At 38.8% G+C, this 15,804-nt stretch overlaps 1 protein-coding gene across 4 annotated transcripts in view; it reads left to right on the top strand.

Annotated features, from left to right (window-relative positions):
• IARS2 (isoleucyl-tRNA synthetase 2, mitochondrial) overlaps positions 1–15,804 on the top strand; it is a 36,874-nt gene that overhangs the window by 4,121 nt on the left and 16,949 nt on the right. For 3 of the 4 annotated variants that reach the window (XR_014024515.1, XM_081312936.1, XM_081312935.1), the window contains exons 4-12: positions 3,118–3,266; positions 3,354–3,403; positions 3,491–3,600; positions 3,692–3,782; positions 4,422–4,537; positions 6,270–6,439; positions 8,572–8,662; positions 9,644–9,795; positions 10,647–10,807. Coding sequence is in view for 3 of the 4 variants with exons in the window: in XM_081312936.1 (XP_081169062.1) it covers positions 3,118–3,266; positions 3,354–3,403; positions 3,491–3,600; positions 3,692–3,782; positions 4,422–4,537; positions 6,270–6,439; positions 8,572–8,662; positions 9,644–9,795; positions 10,647–10,807 (1,090 nt within the window). In the remaining variant the exon portion in view is untranslated. Of the gene's footprint in view, positions 1–1,272; positions 2,632–3,117; positions 3,267–3,353; positions 3,404–3,490; positions 3,601–3,691; positions 3,783–4,421; positions 4,538–6,269; positions 6,440–8,571; positions 8,663–9,643; positions 9,796–10,646; positions 10,808–15,804 lie in introns of those variants that run through there. The other variant, XM_081312937.1, reaches the window with a different exon arrangement.

Here is a 15,804-nt window from a genome sequence, read left to right as displayed (position 1 = left end):
TGATCGCCTTTTGCAACCTTCTGACAAGCAAAGTTAGTGGGGAAACCAGATTCACTTAACAACCATGTTACTAATTTAATTTCTCTCTCTCTCCTTCTCTTTCTCTCCCTCTCTCCCCCTCCCTCTTTCTCTCTCCTCTCTCTCCCTCTTTCTCTCTCTCCCTTTCTCTCCCTCTTTCTCTCCCTCTTTTTCTCTTTTCTTCTATTTCTCCCTCTTTCTCGCTCTCCCTCTATTTCCCTCCCTTTCTTTCTCCTTCTCTCTCCCTCTTTCTCTCTCTATTTTTCTCTTTCCCTCTATTTCTCCCTCTTTCTCTCTCTCTAATTCCCTCCCTCTTTCTCCTTGTCTCTCCCTCTTTCTCTCTCTCTCCCTTTCTTTCTCTCCCTTTCTTTCCCTCTCCCTCTTTCTCTCTCTCCCTCTCTCTCCCTTTCTTTCTCCTTCCCTTTCTCCCACTCTTTCTCTCCCTCTCTCTCTCTCTTTCTCTCTCTCCCTCCCTCTCCCATTGTCCCTTCCTTCTTTCCTTCCTTCCTTTCTTCCTTCCCTCCCTCTTTGTCCTTCCCTCTCTGCGTTAGAGCAGTACCTGCAGAGGCGGCCCTGCGGCCCGGCTTTCTCTTGCAGAAAGCAAGCTGAAACGGAGCGAGGGAGATTGCCAGGAACACGAATCGGCTGATCTCGCACTCCTGCAATCTCCCTCGCTCGGTTTCAGCTTCCCTTGCTACAAGAGAAAGCAGGCTGAAACGGAGTGAGGGAGATTGCAGCAGCACGAGATTCGCGTTCCTGGCAATCTCCCTCACTCCGTTTCAGCCTGCTTTCTCTTGTAGCAAGGGAAGCTGAAACCGAGCGAGGGAGATTGCAGGAGCGCGAGATCGGCGTTTCTCAGCACGTGCCGATTCATGCTCCTGGCAATCTCCCTTGCTTTCCACTTGCAGAGGTTGGGGCTGGCCATACAGATCACCTTCGGACCATAAGACGCACCCTCGTTTCCCCCCCCACACACTTTTTTTTGGGGGAAAGTGTGTCTTATGGTCCAAAAAACACGGTATATGGCTGCCCATCTTAAACAGGTCTGCCCATCTTAAACAATAGCAATAAAACCAGTAACTATAAAATGCTCCTTAATCATCTTCTTAGATTTTCCCGCAGAAAGCTTCAATTATCCATATACCATTCTTTCTATTCCATTCAGAATGCCAGGTGCCTTGGTAAAAAGCCAAGTCTTGATGGTCTTCTGGAAGGTTAAAAGGTGGGGGCCTGCTGAATCCCTAGGGAGAGCATAGGAGGAGCCATAGAAAAGGCATGCTTCCAAGATCCCACTAAGAGGTAGAATTTCAGGGAAGGGATGTGGAGCATGCCTGCCCTATCCAATCTAATGGGATGGGCAGATATTCTTAGGGAGCTGTGTCCTGCAAATAACCTGGCCCCATGCCATGTAGGGCTTTGAAGGTGATCACCACCATCTTAAATTTTACCCGGGAGGAAATGGAACCAATGCAGCTCATGCAATGGAGATATAATGTGGGTAAACCTGTGAACAGCCAATTTGGTGTGTACTGCTGCAGTCTGGACCAGTTATAACTTCCAAGTAGTCTTCAGGGGCCCCCCTGTGTAAAATGCAATGGAGTAATCCAAACAGGAAGTGACTGAGGCTTGTGTGATTGAGAGCAATACCTCCAGAAAAGAGTGCAAAGGCCCCCTTAGCCACAGCTGCCACCTACTCATCAAGGGAGCCATGAGTCCAGGAGGACCCCCAAATTGTGCACCAGCTCACTCCGGAGGAGTGAAGCCCTGTCTAGCGCAAAGATGACAAAGGTGCACAGAGTCTACACAGGCAAGATTTGCTCCAGCACTTCTGCCACATTCTCATTCCAAGCAGGAGTAAGGAAAAACCCCAAATTCCCTCGGAAACTGCATTGGGTCCATTAGGCGCCTGAGGCATGTCCATTGAACAGACCCCAGTCCTTGCAGTGAGGGACAGCTGCTGAGAACCCTAGGACCAAGAGGGCAGGACATAGTTAATGCACTCCTAAATCCATCTCACAACACACTGCTATGCACCGAGCACCAGATCTCCCTATGAGTTGAACTATGAATAAGTGAAATGGATGCAAGGCCACTCTGGTGGCCATGAACCTGTGCTACCTCGGACCCCAGGCCAAGAGACAGTAAGTTGAAATCCCCCCAGAGCCATAAGCCTGGGGACCTCCATCATCAGTTCAGACAGGAGCACAGACAGGGATGCAGCTACATTGCAGGCAAGCAGGTAAATAGCAGCAATCCCCATTGTTCCCTCTGGCTCAGCTTCAGAAAGAAGGCCTCACATCCAAAGATATCCAGGTCAGAGCCCATGGAGGTCACCAGAGACTCACAAATAACAACTGCCACATCTCCACCTCTGCCCCAGAGTCTCAATTGAGGTCATACTCAGACCCCAGGAGGGCACATTTCAGACAGGGAAAAACGCACTCTGTGGCCAACCAAGTCTCAGTGATACAAGCCAGACTGGCCTTTGGGTACATAGTCAGATGTCATGGATGAGGTTAGTTTTCCTGCAAGTTGATCTGGCATGAAGCAGCTGCTGCCAGAAACCAGAATCAGATCCTGAGACCGAGCGTGGAAGGGCAAAACACAGTACAGGTATTGCATGTTTTCTTTAATAAAATGAGCTTCGTAGGATAAACTAAATGTTCTAGTTCTTCTGGGATTCAATAATGGATTATTTATTACATTTATAGTTACGCTAATTAGAAATATAATGATGTAAAATATATTTGTAGAACTAATTTGGCATAGTCAATAAGGCAGCTAGCTAGAAACTAGGAGCCTGAGTTCCAGTCCTTCCTGAGGCATGAAGCCATCTGAGTGAGCCAATCACTCTCTCTCAACCCTAGGAAGCAGGCAATGGCAAACCACTTCCCAAAAACCTTACCAAGAAAACTGCAGGAATTTGTCAGGTAGCCAGCAGGTAGTCAAATTCAATTGCTATCTTTGTATCGGTCTACCTGGAATAACTAAGTAAAATAAAAACATTTGGCTTCTGATTATGCTTTAGTTTATACTTTTGTTTTCAACTTCACCTAAGATTGGGCGAATTCATGTTAAAAATGACTGTTCCTTCTTCAGCCAAAGCATTTGCAGAAAAGGTAATTGAGAAACAGAAATCAGCATTTATCCGCTGGGGCATAATGGCAGATTGGGAGAACTGCTACTGCACATTTGATCCAAAATACGAAGCAAAACAGTTGAGAGTTTTCTACCAAATGTATGAAAAGGTAGGTTCATATATATTGGTCAAGGGATATTTACATTACATACAAGGTGAAATATTTTTGATTTCTTAATTTTTGTTTATTTCCTAGGGTTTTATTTATCAAGACTATAAGCCAGTGTTTTGGTCTCCTTCAACAAAGTAAGATATTAACATACTTTTTACTCTTGCCTTTGGGGATGGAAGAGCTTTGCATTAAAATACAATTCATGCTGATTCTTCATTCAGTACAGCTTTGGCTGAAGCAGAACTTGAATACAACCAGCAACATACTAGTCGAGCTGTTTATATCAGATTTCCCTTGCTGAAACCCCCTCCCAAACTAGCCTCTGCAGTAGGTATGTTTTATATATGTTCTGAATTAATTTTGTTTAAATATACTTTTAGTGTACTTACGATAACTTGTGCTAAATACGATTCTACCTCTAGATGGATTAACTGCAGTGAGTTTGATAGTCTGGACCACCCAGCCCTGGACTATTGCAGCCAATCAAGCTGTCTGTTATATGCCAAATCTGGAGTACGTATTTATTTACTTTATCATTGGAGCATAGTGTTCTTGAGATCTATGCGTTATTTTGGTGAAGATCACATGGCATTAGTATCTTACGTGTGGATATTTTAAAGGAAATGTTATATTTAAGATCACCAAAATATCTGTTTTTTCCATTTCCATTTTTTCCCATTCCCTTTATTTTTACAGGTAATATAAATCTTCTAATTTTCTTTTTATTTTATAGCCCTTTATTTATTCTTATATGCCCAGCTGTAGAAAAGATGATTTTATGCTGCATGTTAGTATAAACCATGCCTAGTCTCCAGCAATTTTTCCTCTATGGTCACATAAGAAAGAAACAGTATATGGAATATCTAAGCATCATATAGTTCTATCTGTTGCATGTTTAAAATGGATTAAAAGATGGCAAATATAATGTAAGAAAATAAATGTAAGTTTTGAATTTAGATTTCTTCTTTGTGATCCCAGTTGTCATGAGGAACTCTGTGAAAATTCATTGATATAACATTCCCATTTCCATGAGACGTTTTTGTATCAGTAGCAATATTAGCAATGAAATGGAAGCAATTTCAATATTAGGTTTTGGGTATCTTTCCAATGCTTTCCTGTTTTTAATATAACAAGATCTAAATGCATTTGTAGGTATTGCATTGTGAAGTGTGCCAGTACTGGGGAGCACTTTGTAGTAATTGCGGACAGAGTTCAGTCTATAGCAGCTGTTTTGGATACACAGTTTGATGTGATTTCAACATTTAAAGGTAAAAATGCATGGCAATAAAATCATTAATTTTGAATAAATGGTACAATAAGAGAGATAAATGAGAGTGAAATTGTTCCTGGCCGGGGAGTTCTAAACTGGCAGTTTTCTGGCATTCAAGAACTCTACAGGCACATTTAGATTTTTTTAAAAATATGGTTGTGAGAACAATACTAAATTGTAACTTTTAGTAGGAAAATAGGGAAAAGGTGGTTTCTAATTCCCAGTGGCCAACCTCAATCTTATGTTTATTCATGCTACCAACGATGGATGATGTTGCTGTTGTGTTTTTATTGCAGTTGCTTTCTCATCCTTTATCACTTTACAGTAGTTAAATGGACCGTAGGAACATCCTTGACTTTCACGAGAGTTGAAGTAGCTAGAAGATTACACTTTTGTAGCTTGAGTGAGATCTTCATATATTGCAATTCAAGATAATCATCCATCTTTTAAAAGTGTATGTGTGTGAGAGAGAGTGAAATTTATTTTGAGAGATCTTTTAAGAGAGCAGGCAACAGAACAGAACTGCAGTAGAATTGTTTTAATACAGTCATATGATTGAATAAAAAAATCTTATATGAATAGAAACAGACATTTTGAACAAGAATGATATTTGTGTTTTATATTTTTTTAATGTGTTTATAATGGGAACTGTTTTTAATATTTTTCTGCAAAAGGGTAGGGCTAAAATCATGTATTCGTATTATGGCACAATTGCAGGTATTCTATGTAGGGGACTTTTTATCTTGGATCAAATTGGTACACTTACCTATTAGAGGCACTAGAAGCAAATATGCTAGTGTCTGTTGTTCTATTCATTGTTTGTAGGCAACAATGACCCAGCCTGTGGCTGAGTTCTGAAGCCACAGTACAGACAGAACATGGTGAAACAGACTGTTTCTAGGTTGGCAACGTAGTGAGACAAGGCTGTATACTCTCCCCTTATTTATTCAGTCTACATGCTGAATATATATTAAGGAAAGCTGGATTGGGAGATATCCCAAGAAAAAAAAGTATTATTGATTTTGCACTCAGCCAAATGTTTAGACTGGATTTGGCATTTTTATTCACTTATTGGGTCATTCCCAAGGGCCTGGAATAGGCAGATGTTGTTTGATAAAATAAAATGTATCATGGCAGTTTGTAAGCTGTTCTAGGTAAAGCTGCCTTTTGCAATTGACTGATGGAGATTTGGTCAATGATGATGGTGTTCCAATAGCAATAGCACTTACATTTATATACTGCTTCACAGTGCTTTACAGCCCTCTCTAAGCGGTTTACAGAGTCAGTCTATTGCCCCCAACAGTCTGGGTCTTCATTTTACCTACCTCGGAAGGATGGAAGGCTGAGTCAACCTTGAGCCGGTGAGACTCGAAATGCCAAACTGCTGGTAGCTAGCAGCCAGCAGAAGTAGCTTACAGTATTACATTCTCACCACTGCACCACCACGGCTCATAATGGTAATCCAGATGCTGTTAGTTATTTAAAATATAATTGGTTGTTGTTGTTATTGTTATTATTATTATTATTATTCATTTGATTTGTAATCATGCCCATTCTAAATAATACCTGTTATTAGTGAATGTAGCCACCTGCATCAGAATAGTTTAAAAATATAGTATCCATTTTCAGTGTGAGAGTCTTATTAGTTGTGTAATTATTAAAACTTTATTTCCCCCACTGATAGGCAGAAAATGGCAGACGGTGAAGAGTTTTAATTTTGCTGTTTTCAGGTACAGATTTGGAAAGTGGAATTTGTTCCCATCCAACAATTCCTGGAAGGCAGTCTCCTCTTTTGCCTGCAAACCATGTGACCATGTCAAAAGGAACAGGATTAGTGCATACAGCTCCAGCTCATGGTATGGAAGATTACAGTGTAGCTTCTCATCATCAACTGCCCATGGTACTGTGGTCTTATTTTGCTTTGCTTTTAATCTTATGCTTTTCCTGCTCACACCAAAAATATCATGTAGCAAAAACTTTCAAGTTGAAAAGGAAGAGTTGAAATCTTTTAAAATCATTTTGTAGCTACCTGAACTATAGCTAAAAAGTGAGAAAGAAGGTATAGTAGTAGACTTCAAAAAAGGGGAAAAAATAGATCCAGGAAATTACAGATCTATCAGCCTGACCTCAATACCTGGGAAGATTCTGGAAAAGATAATCAAACAACAAATCAGTGAACACCTTGATGCGAACAAAGTTATCACTAAAAGCCAACATGGGTTTGTCAAAAACAGATCATTCCAGACAAATCTTATTACATTCTTTGACCAAGTGACAAAACTAGTGGACCAGAAGAATGCTGTAGATATAATTTACTTGGACTTCAGTAAGGCATTTGATAAAGTAGATCACAACCTACTACTTGATAAGATAGAAAAATGTGGGTTAGATAGCATCACCACCAGATGGATTCGTAGCTGGCTGACAGGCCGTACTCAGCGTGTGGTCCTCAATGGACCTACATGGAAGGAAGTATGTAGTAGGGTGCCCCAGGGCTCTGTTCTGGGCCCAGTGCTCTTCAACATCTTCATCAACGATTTGGATGAGGGGATAGATGGGGAACTCATCAAATTTGCAGACGACACCAAGCTGGCAGGAATAGCCAATACTCCAGAAGATAGGCTTAAGATACAGGAGGATCTGGACAGACTCGAACACTGGGCACTATCTAACAAAATGAAATTCAATTGTGAAAAAAGTAAGGTTCTACATTTAGGCAGGAAAAATCAAATGCACAGGTATAGTATAGGTGGTACCTTGCTCAATAGTAGTAACTGTGAGAGAGATCTCGGAGTCCTAGTGGACAATCACTTCAATATGAGCCAGCAGTGTGCTGCAGCTGCCAAAAAAGCCAACACAGTGCTAGGCTGCATTAACAGAGGGATAGAATCAAGATCACGTGAAGTACTAATACCACTTTACAATGCCTTGGTAAGGCCACACCTGGAATACTGCATCCAGTTTTGGTCACCACGATGTAAAAAAGATGTTGAGACTCTAGAAAGAGTACAGAGAAGAGCAACAAAGATGATTAGAGTTCTGGAGACAAACATATAAGGAACGGCTGCTGGAATTGGGTATGTGTAGTTTAAGGAAGAGAAGGGTGAGGGGTGACATGATAGCAGTGTTCCAATATCTCAGGGTCTGCCACAAAGAAGAGGGAGTCAAGCTATTCTCCAAAGCACCTGAAAGCAGGACAAGAAGCAACGGATGAAAACTAGTCAAGGAGAGAAGCAACCTAGAACTAAGGAGAAACTTCCTGACAGTTAGAACAATTAATCAGTGGAACAACCTGCCTCCAGAAGTGGTGAATGCTCCAACACTGGAAGTTTTTAAGAAGAGACTGGACAGCCATTTGTCTGAAATGGTATAGGGTTTCCTGCCTGAGCAGGGGGTTGGACTAGATGACCTCCAAGGTCCCTTCCAACTTATTATTATTATTGTTGTTATTGTTATTATTACCGGTATTATTACTTTAAATCACATCCTACAAAGCTTTTCTATTGCCTATTTGTCTCATATCTTTTATAATGCCAGGCCTGAAGGTTGGAAAACATCCTGAAAGTCATTGAACGCACTTTCCCGGCTTCTTTCCAAATCTGCTATAACTCTTTAGAATAGATTCACGACTGTGAATAAGGGAGGGAGAATCCCTGCTTCCGGACGCTTCCGTTCCATTGGTAGCGATGTATGGTCAAAACGCAAATTATGTGAACCAAGGCTATTTTCTAAAATAAATAATATAAATTTTAAATGAAATAAGAAAATGCTTTTCATTTTCTTTTGGCTTAAGAATTATGTTTCCTCTTAGAATGGTTAATTAACTCCTTGCCAAAATCTATGCCTCTGCAATCATTAAATATCTCTGTTACTTCCAAAGATGAAAATTTAGTGGCTTATTTTGCAGGGAAAATATATATCCTCAGTATTCTAGTTGTAGTTAGCCTGATCTTTGTGAAATGATATCTGATGACAAATTTGAGAACTTTTTTTTTTAATAAAGATTTAAACATTTTTTCTTTTCGTGACCAGGACTGTCTGGTAGACGAAGCTGGGCTTTTCACAGAAGCTGCAGGTTCAGAGCTCCAAAAGAAAGATGTTCTTGGAGAAGGAAATGAGACTGGTTTGTATTACATTTTACACTATAAATTGGGTATGGCAAAGAATATTGACCTATTTTCTTATACCAGAGATGGGCAACTTCTTTTTTCTTTCAAGGCCCACATTCCTAGCAGAATAATCAATTAAGGGTTACATTGCTGCCCTCAGTTATGCATAAGCCTTAGAAATCTTTATATAAATTACACACACATAAATAAGTAAACAAATAAACAAACACATGGCATACATGAGTATTAGGCAGGGCTAGAGCAAAACTTAGCCAAGAAATTAAAAGACGCTTGCTCCTCGGGAGGAAAGCCATGACAAATCTAGACAGCACACTAAAAAGCAGAGACATCACCCTGTCAACAAAAGTGGGTATAGTCAAGGCTATGGTCTTCCCAGTTGCAATGTATGGCAGTGAAAGTTGGACCATAAGAAAGGCCGAGCGCCAAAGAATTGAGGCCTTTGAGCTATGGTGCTGGAGAAGACTCTTGCGAGTCCCTTGGACTGCAAGGCGATCAAACCAGTCAGTCCTAGAGGAGATCAACCCTGACTGCTCTTTAGAAGGCCAGATCCTGAAGCTAAAACTCAAATACTTTGGCCACCTAATGAGAAGGAAGGACTCACTGGAGAAGAGCCTAATGCTGGGAAAGATTGAGGGCAAGAAAAGAAGGGGACGACAGAGAATGAGGTGGCTGGATGGAGTCACTGAAGCAGTAGGCGTGAGCTTAAATGGACTCCAGAAGATGGTAGAGGACAGGAAGGCCTGGAGGAACATTGTCCATAGGGTCGCGATGGGTCGGACACGACTTCGCAGCTAACAACAAGAGCAAAACTAAATGGGGCTGCCGTTACCATTTTCACAATTCCTTCTTTCTTCCCTACAAAGTAGATTTTCAGAGGACAAAAAAAACTTTTGGTAGAGGTCTGAACTGACTGCCTACAAAAGATTTCTGAATTAAAGCTGAAAACAAGTGATATATTTTTTACTCTTCCATAGTTATTGAGATGCTTCAAGCAGCAAAGAATTTATTGAAAGAAGAAAAATATGTACACAGCTATCCCTATGAATGGAGGACTAAAAAACCTGTGATTATTCGGGCCAGCAAACAGTGGTTCATTAATACAGAGAATCTCAAGACTGCTGCTCAGGTATTTAATGTGTTTCCTGATACAAATGGACCTCTGGCTTTCATTACACTTTATGATACTTTACCATTTTTTATAAATTCAGTTTATATCATTCATGGTTTGCATCGTATCTACTAAGCAACGTCATTGTGCCACTAAAATTAATAGTGTAATTTTTTCCTTTTTTTTGTCTGTTGAGCACAATTGGTTAACTCTCAAGAAACCTGCTAAAATTCTGGCCCCACCCACTCACATTATGTTATTACTTTACCATCCACAATCTCGAGAGCTTTCTGAGTCTTGGTTGTTAAAAAAATAAAAAGTATGGTCTCCAACTGGTAGAAGACACTTAACTTCTATCTTAAATGATCAGCTGTATGAATTTTATTTCTGCATGCCACTAGGTGGGGTCCTGACTTTTGGTCTGTATGTGATCAAATGAAAACATATCTGCCTGCCTTTCGTGTAAAATAATGTATAGAGAGCTAACAGATTAAAAATCATACAGACAATAAGAAGCATTTATTAAGAATTAAATTCTAGGCTTCTTTAGCAACATTTGTGAACAGTGGTTGAATTGTTACATGCATAGTGTCTAAAATATTTTGAAACAGTATACATTTGATTATCAACTTAGTATCAGAGTTAGTATACTTTTCAGCACTTTTTTTTTTACCATGACTATCCACTAAAGCAGGGGTGTCAAACTGCCGGCCCATGGGCCGGATGCATCACAACAAAACCGGCAATGGGGAAAAAGTCGCGATACGTCGCGTGACGTCGCGAGTTTGACATGCCTGCACTAAAGAATAGTGATTCTTCTTCTTCCCTTAGCATATAACCTTTGGTATTTCACCCACATCCTTTTTCAGGAAGCATTAAAGAAAGTAAAAACTGTCCCAGCCTCAGGAATGAACAGAATGCTAGAAATGTTGGAGAGACGAACGTATTGGTGCATATCAAGACAGAGGCGCTGGGGTGTCCCCATTCCAGTTTTTTACCATAGGTCAACAGAGGAGCCTTTAATAAACAAGTGAGTATTTCACAGACCTATGATTTTGGGGGGTGGGGGATGGGGGGAGGAAAATATAATAATAGTTGGTGCAGAAATACTGTTTTCATTTTTCAACATAGCAATAATTTGTAAAGTGTTGCATCTGCTGTTCTGGTGATAGAGTTGCTCTGGTATGGATATGGGATTTGCAGCTCCTGTTCCTATGTAGTCAGGAAATTATCTCCAACCCTCCTGAATTGCCTTTCCCACAGAGGTTGATATGGGATGTAATCCATTCCACAGGGGCTTGTATGGTGTGTAATGCTTTCTTGGTTCTATGTCCATTATTAAATGAAAAAGCTCTCGTGGTGAAGCAATTTAGATGCACGTCCACATTCTTATACACCCCAATGGGCATAGGATGGTGGTGCTTCTAAGCAAGTAATTGATGTGGCTGTAAGAAACTAGCTAGACAAGAACACATTACAGTGAGTGGAAGAACTAGCGTTGTCATAAGACTGCACAGATGCCAGTCCTTTTCACTGGAGACACCAACAAAATTCAACCTCAGAGATAAAGGATTGTTATTATTTCTCAACTGAACAGATGTCTCTCAAGGGCAATATTTTATTTATGTGATGGGGATAGGGGGAGAACGTAATGAAGTTTTGGGAACTCTAAGATCTATATGTACATTCTACTTGTTCAAATCTGGTATTTGATCATTCAGTAATTGGGAATATGGGGGGAGAGAGAGAGAGGCTTTAGATCTTATTGGACTAGATGTTATTGGCTGTATTGAACCCTCCAATACAACCTAGTCCTAATCTCCTAACCTGCTGGGCTTCTCCAGAAAAAATAAAGAAGAGGCTATGTCAATTGTTTCTATGAGAAATGCTTTCCCATTTGTTCATGATTGGGGTGCTCAGGGTTGTCTGAATGTAAAGGGGGGGGAAGATTGTTTTTTGAGCTGGGGTTAATTGTTGAAAGGAGAAATTGTGTTTGCCTGTTTTGTGCATTATAAGAGCCCACCAATTTGAGAGTAAGAGCCTTGCTTGTTCCTCAGTGTTTAGTTATAAACGGATTTTGAGACATATCTCAATCTTTTTTTAAAAAAATTAAATATGGTTTTCTGGAAGCTTTGTCTTGATTTGCTTGTATAAACTGCCAGGGTTCTGATTTTAGACACACCTTATAATTTGCCCTTGTACAACGGCTTAAACTCCTCCTTGAGCAAATATTCTGCAACAGATACAGGTAGATGTTTTTAAGAGCAGAGTTGGATAACAAAGGTAACCAGGGTTCAGAGGGAGAGCAATTTTCAGTGAATCACCTAGTGCTGGGAAGTCACTACAATTCTTGCCAGTACCTGCTGGAATTAGTGGCTTTGATCTAATTTATTACGTTCGTATACAGGCGCTTTTAGTAGGATCACTTATGTCAAATAATTATGACTATTGAAAAAATTATGCTCTCTTGCTCTGTACATTTTAAAAACACATTAGTGAATTAAGAGGTTTGGGAAAAAAAAGAACAGACTTGTAAGACTGAATAGATGTTGCTTCTGGTGTAGAAATTCCAGGGTAATGATAATGAAATATTGATAAGTCTCCCCACCAGAGGAAGCCTTTTCAGACCATGAACATCTCAGTGGGCCAACTACTCTTAGAGCTTTTGAACCCAGAGCAGTTTTGAAAGAATGAGCTATGCTTTATCCATGTTAAATCACTCTTCGGTTGGATTTTATCATTACGTGTGCTCGCTCTGGTTAATGTGAATTTGTTTAAGCTCCTAAAGTCATTCAATCCATCAGTTTATCACTGGTAACTGTAAACATCAGGGAAGAATTCAGTGAGCCGAAATTAAATGGATAGCATAAATCTTGTAAGTACAGCAACCCAAATCAGATCCCGAATATGCTGTCCTGCTAATATGTTTGTGCATGTATACAATTTAAATTAGACACAGGCCTTTTTTTATGAAGAACCCTTTAAATCACTAAAGCAGGGGTCTTCAAACCTGGCCCTTTTATGACTTGGGGACTTCAACTCCCAGAATTCCTCAGCCAGGCACACTGGCTGAGGAATTCTGGGAGTTGCAAGTCCACAAGTCATAATAGGGCCAAGTTTGAAGACCCCTGCACTAAAGCAAAATTATATCTCTTCGTAATTTCTTCAGATAGAAAATAAAGGCATTTCATGGAGGTAGCATTTAATTTTTCTTTTTTTGTTTTAAGCTGTAAGCTATATAAATACATTAGAATAAATCATTAAAACATAAAGAGGACTTTCGTTTTTAAAATTAACTTTCTTCATTGATATTGATTTATATATGTTAACACAGAAACACGCGTTCCTTGTAGAATAGTGAACATGCAGAGTATTGGCCTACAGAAATGACAGACAGACTTAGATACCACAGTCTGTCAAATCATAGGTCATTACCCTAGACTTCATTTTGGGGTAGAAACGTTGATTGAGTCCTCCAGAGCTCTCTTGCTGAATACATGGTTCTTCAACTGAAAAAGCTGGAAGACTTAACATCGCTACAAAAAAAAGATGCTTGGAAAGATTAAAAAAACGCAGAATTACCAGTAGAAGTGGTATGTAGGTAATAATACGTAGTTGGAATAACAAATTTGGTGGATTTGAATTCTTCTCCACATAATTTACTTCTTCAGTCAATAGATCAGTGGCTTTCAAAAGTAACACCACCTCCACTGGAAAGAGGCTTATTCCACATGGAGTTGCTGTTACACTTGATAACACTGTTGAAGAGCCATTAGTTATCTGCCTCTCTGAGCCTACATGGGGAAAAAAATTACCTTTTCTTTCACATTATTGCAAATTGGTTCTCTCTCTCCCCTACGGATACCCAAAATTAATGTTGTGAGAATTTGGGATTGTATATATTACTGCCACTCCATGAGCACTGTGTAAAATGACATAAACAGCCGCAGGTGTCAGTTGTCCAACAAAGGTTCTGTAAAAAAAATAATGGAAACTGGGTTTGAAAATAGGCAAGTCTTTCTAAAGAAACAGCCCTTTGATATTGTGATAAAAGGGCATAACGTATACTCTTTAAAAAACAAACTGGCTATAACAGAAGTTTAGGGATGAAACATACCTGTGAAAATAAAACAATGATTGTGAAGGACTTACGTATAAAGCTTAATGCAATAATTTCTTGAAGTGTCTTAATCTATGAAGCTATAAGTTTTAAATATTTTCAGCTTTAAAAAGAAAATACCACAGATTGGTATATAGACGAATGCTGAATAATTTTGAATACATTTAAGAACGTTCATGGATAAAAGTAATCAGTTATAAACTTGTAATTAGTATAAATATTTGTGTTGGTATGGCTCGAGTTTAAGTTGAATTGCTTTATTTGCTAAAGCAGCTTCTTTCTTCATGCTCCAGTTTAACTTGAAAAGCAGGGTTAAGAATGTGTTAAAGATTTTCCAGATTGCTGCCCTTTGCTTAAAAAAAAATACCTTAAATCAGCTTGAATCATCTAAACCTTCAATGTATATTACAGTCACTGTGATCCAGAATACAAGTACATTTTGTAAATAGACAATATCACTATTCTTAAATAGTTCGAAAAATCAGATGCATGTAACATTAAAATAAAGAAGTTACCTGGCACTCCGAGCTTTTAAGAGGAGCAAGGATGGTCAGCATCTGTTTCTTTCTGTGCCTGAAAAATATCTCAATGCTGCTTAATTTCTCACTAAATAAGCATTTGGCGGAATCAATATCAGGGTTCAAAATGATTGGCTGGCGTCATGGTAGCGTGAATTGCTCTGTGGATTTCCAGACTAGAAACCTAGAGAATGACACGTAATAGGAGTTCTGCCCAATCTGGCATATAGAATGTAGGGCAAAGTTTTATAGCAGGGCTCCTGTTGCTTACACTGTGAATTATGGTTCTCAAACTGAGGCCTGCCATTTGTAGAGCGATAAGTCGTTATTTGAGGAAGGTGTTGAATGTACACTGCAGAGAGAACTTTTAACTTAAAAGTTGTTGGGTTGTTTTTTTTTTTTAAAAAAATACAAATTATACAGTTGCGAACAGGAAACATATTTCTCATATTTGTAATCATTTTGGCAAGAGCCACCGGAATGGCTTCTAAGAGAAAACAAACAGGTTTTGGAAAGGTTTTAAGGATAATCTAGTGTATATTCCTCGGAGGTCTAATAACGTTATGAAATCATTGCAAAATCATTGATTTTATAAGGAGCAAGGACAGTGAGCTATAAATGATTATAGTTAGTGTTTATTGGCACACATGCTTTTTTAATTATAAAAAACTTTTTTTATACTTTATGGGATGTAAGAGAATCTTTGGAGACTATATGATGTTTTATACAGCATGTTAATTCTAATTTCTTCAGTAAATAAATCTGAAAATATATACTGGCTTGTGAGTTTAAGGAAATTGGTATACCATACCCTCAGTGAAATTCTCAATTTTAAAGCACAGCTACAAGCATTTCTTTCTTCTATGTAATTACCTTTATGCAGGCAAAATATGGCATTAGAACAAGTCATTTTCCATGAAAAGAACCTTGAAGCCAGAATTAGAAATATTTTTTTTTTATTGTGAAATCTTGAAAAACTCTTTTTAGGATTAAATCTCTATATATGGGCAGTCTTTTCCCATAAAAGCCTAATTTCTCTAGTCACACAAATTGAGGACCTTGTGATTTTTAAACCTTTTTTACAATGTTTTCATATATTTTTCCTATATTTATTAAATTGTTAAAGGAATCAGAGCATAGCAAGATGAGTAAGATTATTTGTGGAAAAGATCCATTTATATATGTTAATAATGAAGCAGTTTAGGCTTGTATTAATTTATATTACTAATTCTATTCTAAATAAAACCTTAAAATGTATTTTTCTGAATCTTAAACAACTGCATTGCTGCTTTCAGTAGCCCCAAATAGATACATTATTTGATGTTTAGTTTTATATATCTTGTTACATCCCAAAAGAATACATGTATGGTAGGTAAATTTAAATGCCAT

Source organism: Vipera berus (genome assembly GCF_964194415.1).
Source record: "Vipera berus genome assembly, chromosome: 1".
NCBI lineage: Eukaryota > Metazoa > Chordata > Lepidosauria > Squamata > Viperidae > Vipera > Vipera berus.
This window is presented reverse-complemented; position numbering and strand designations above follow the sequence as displayed.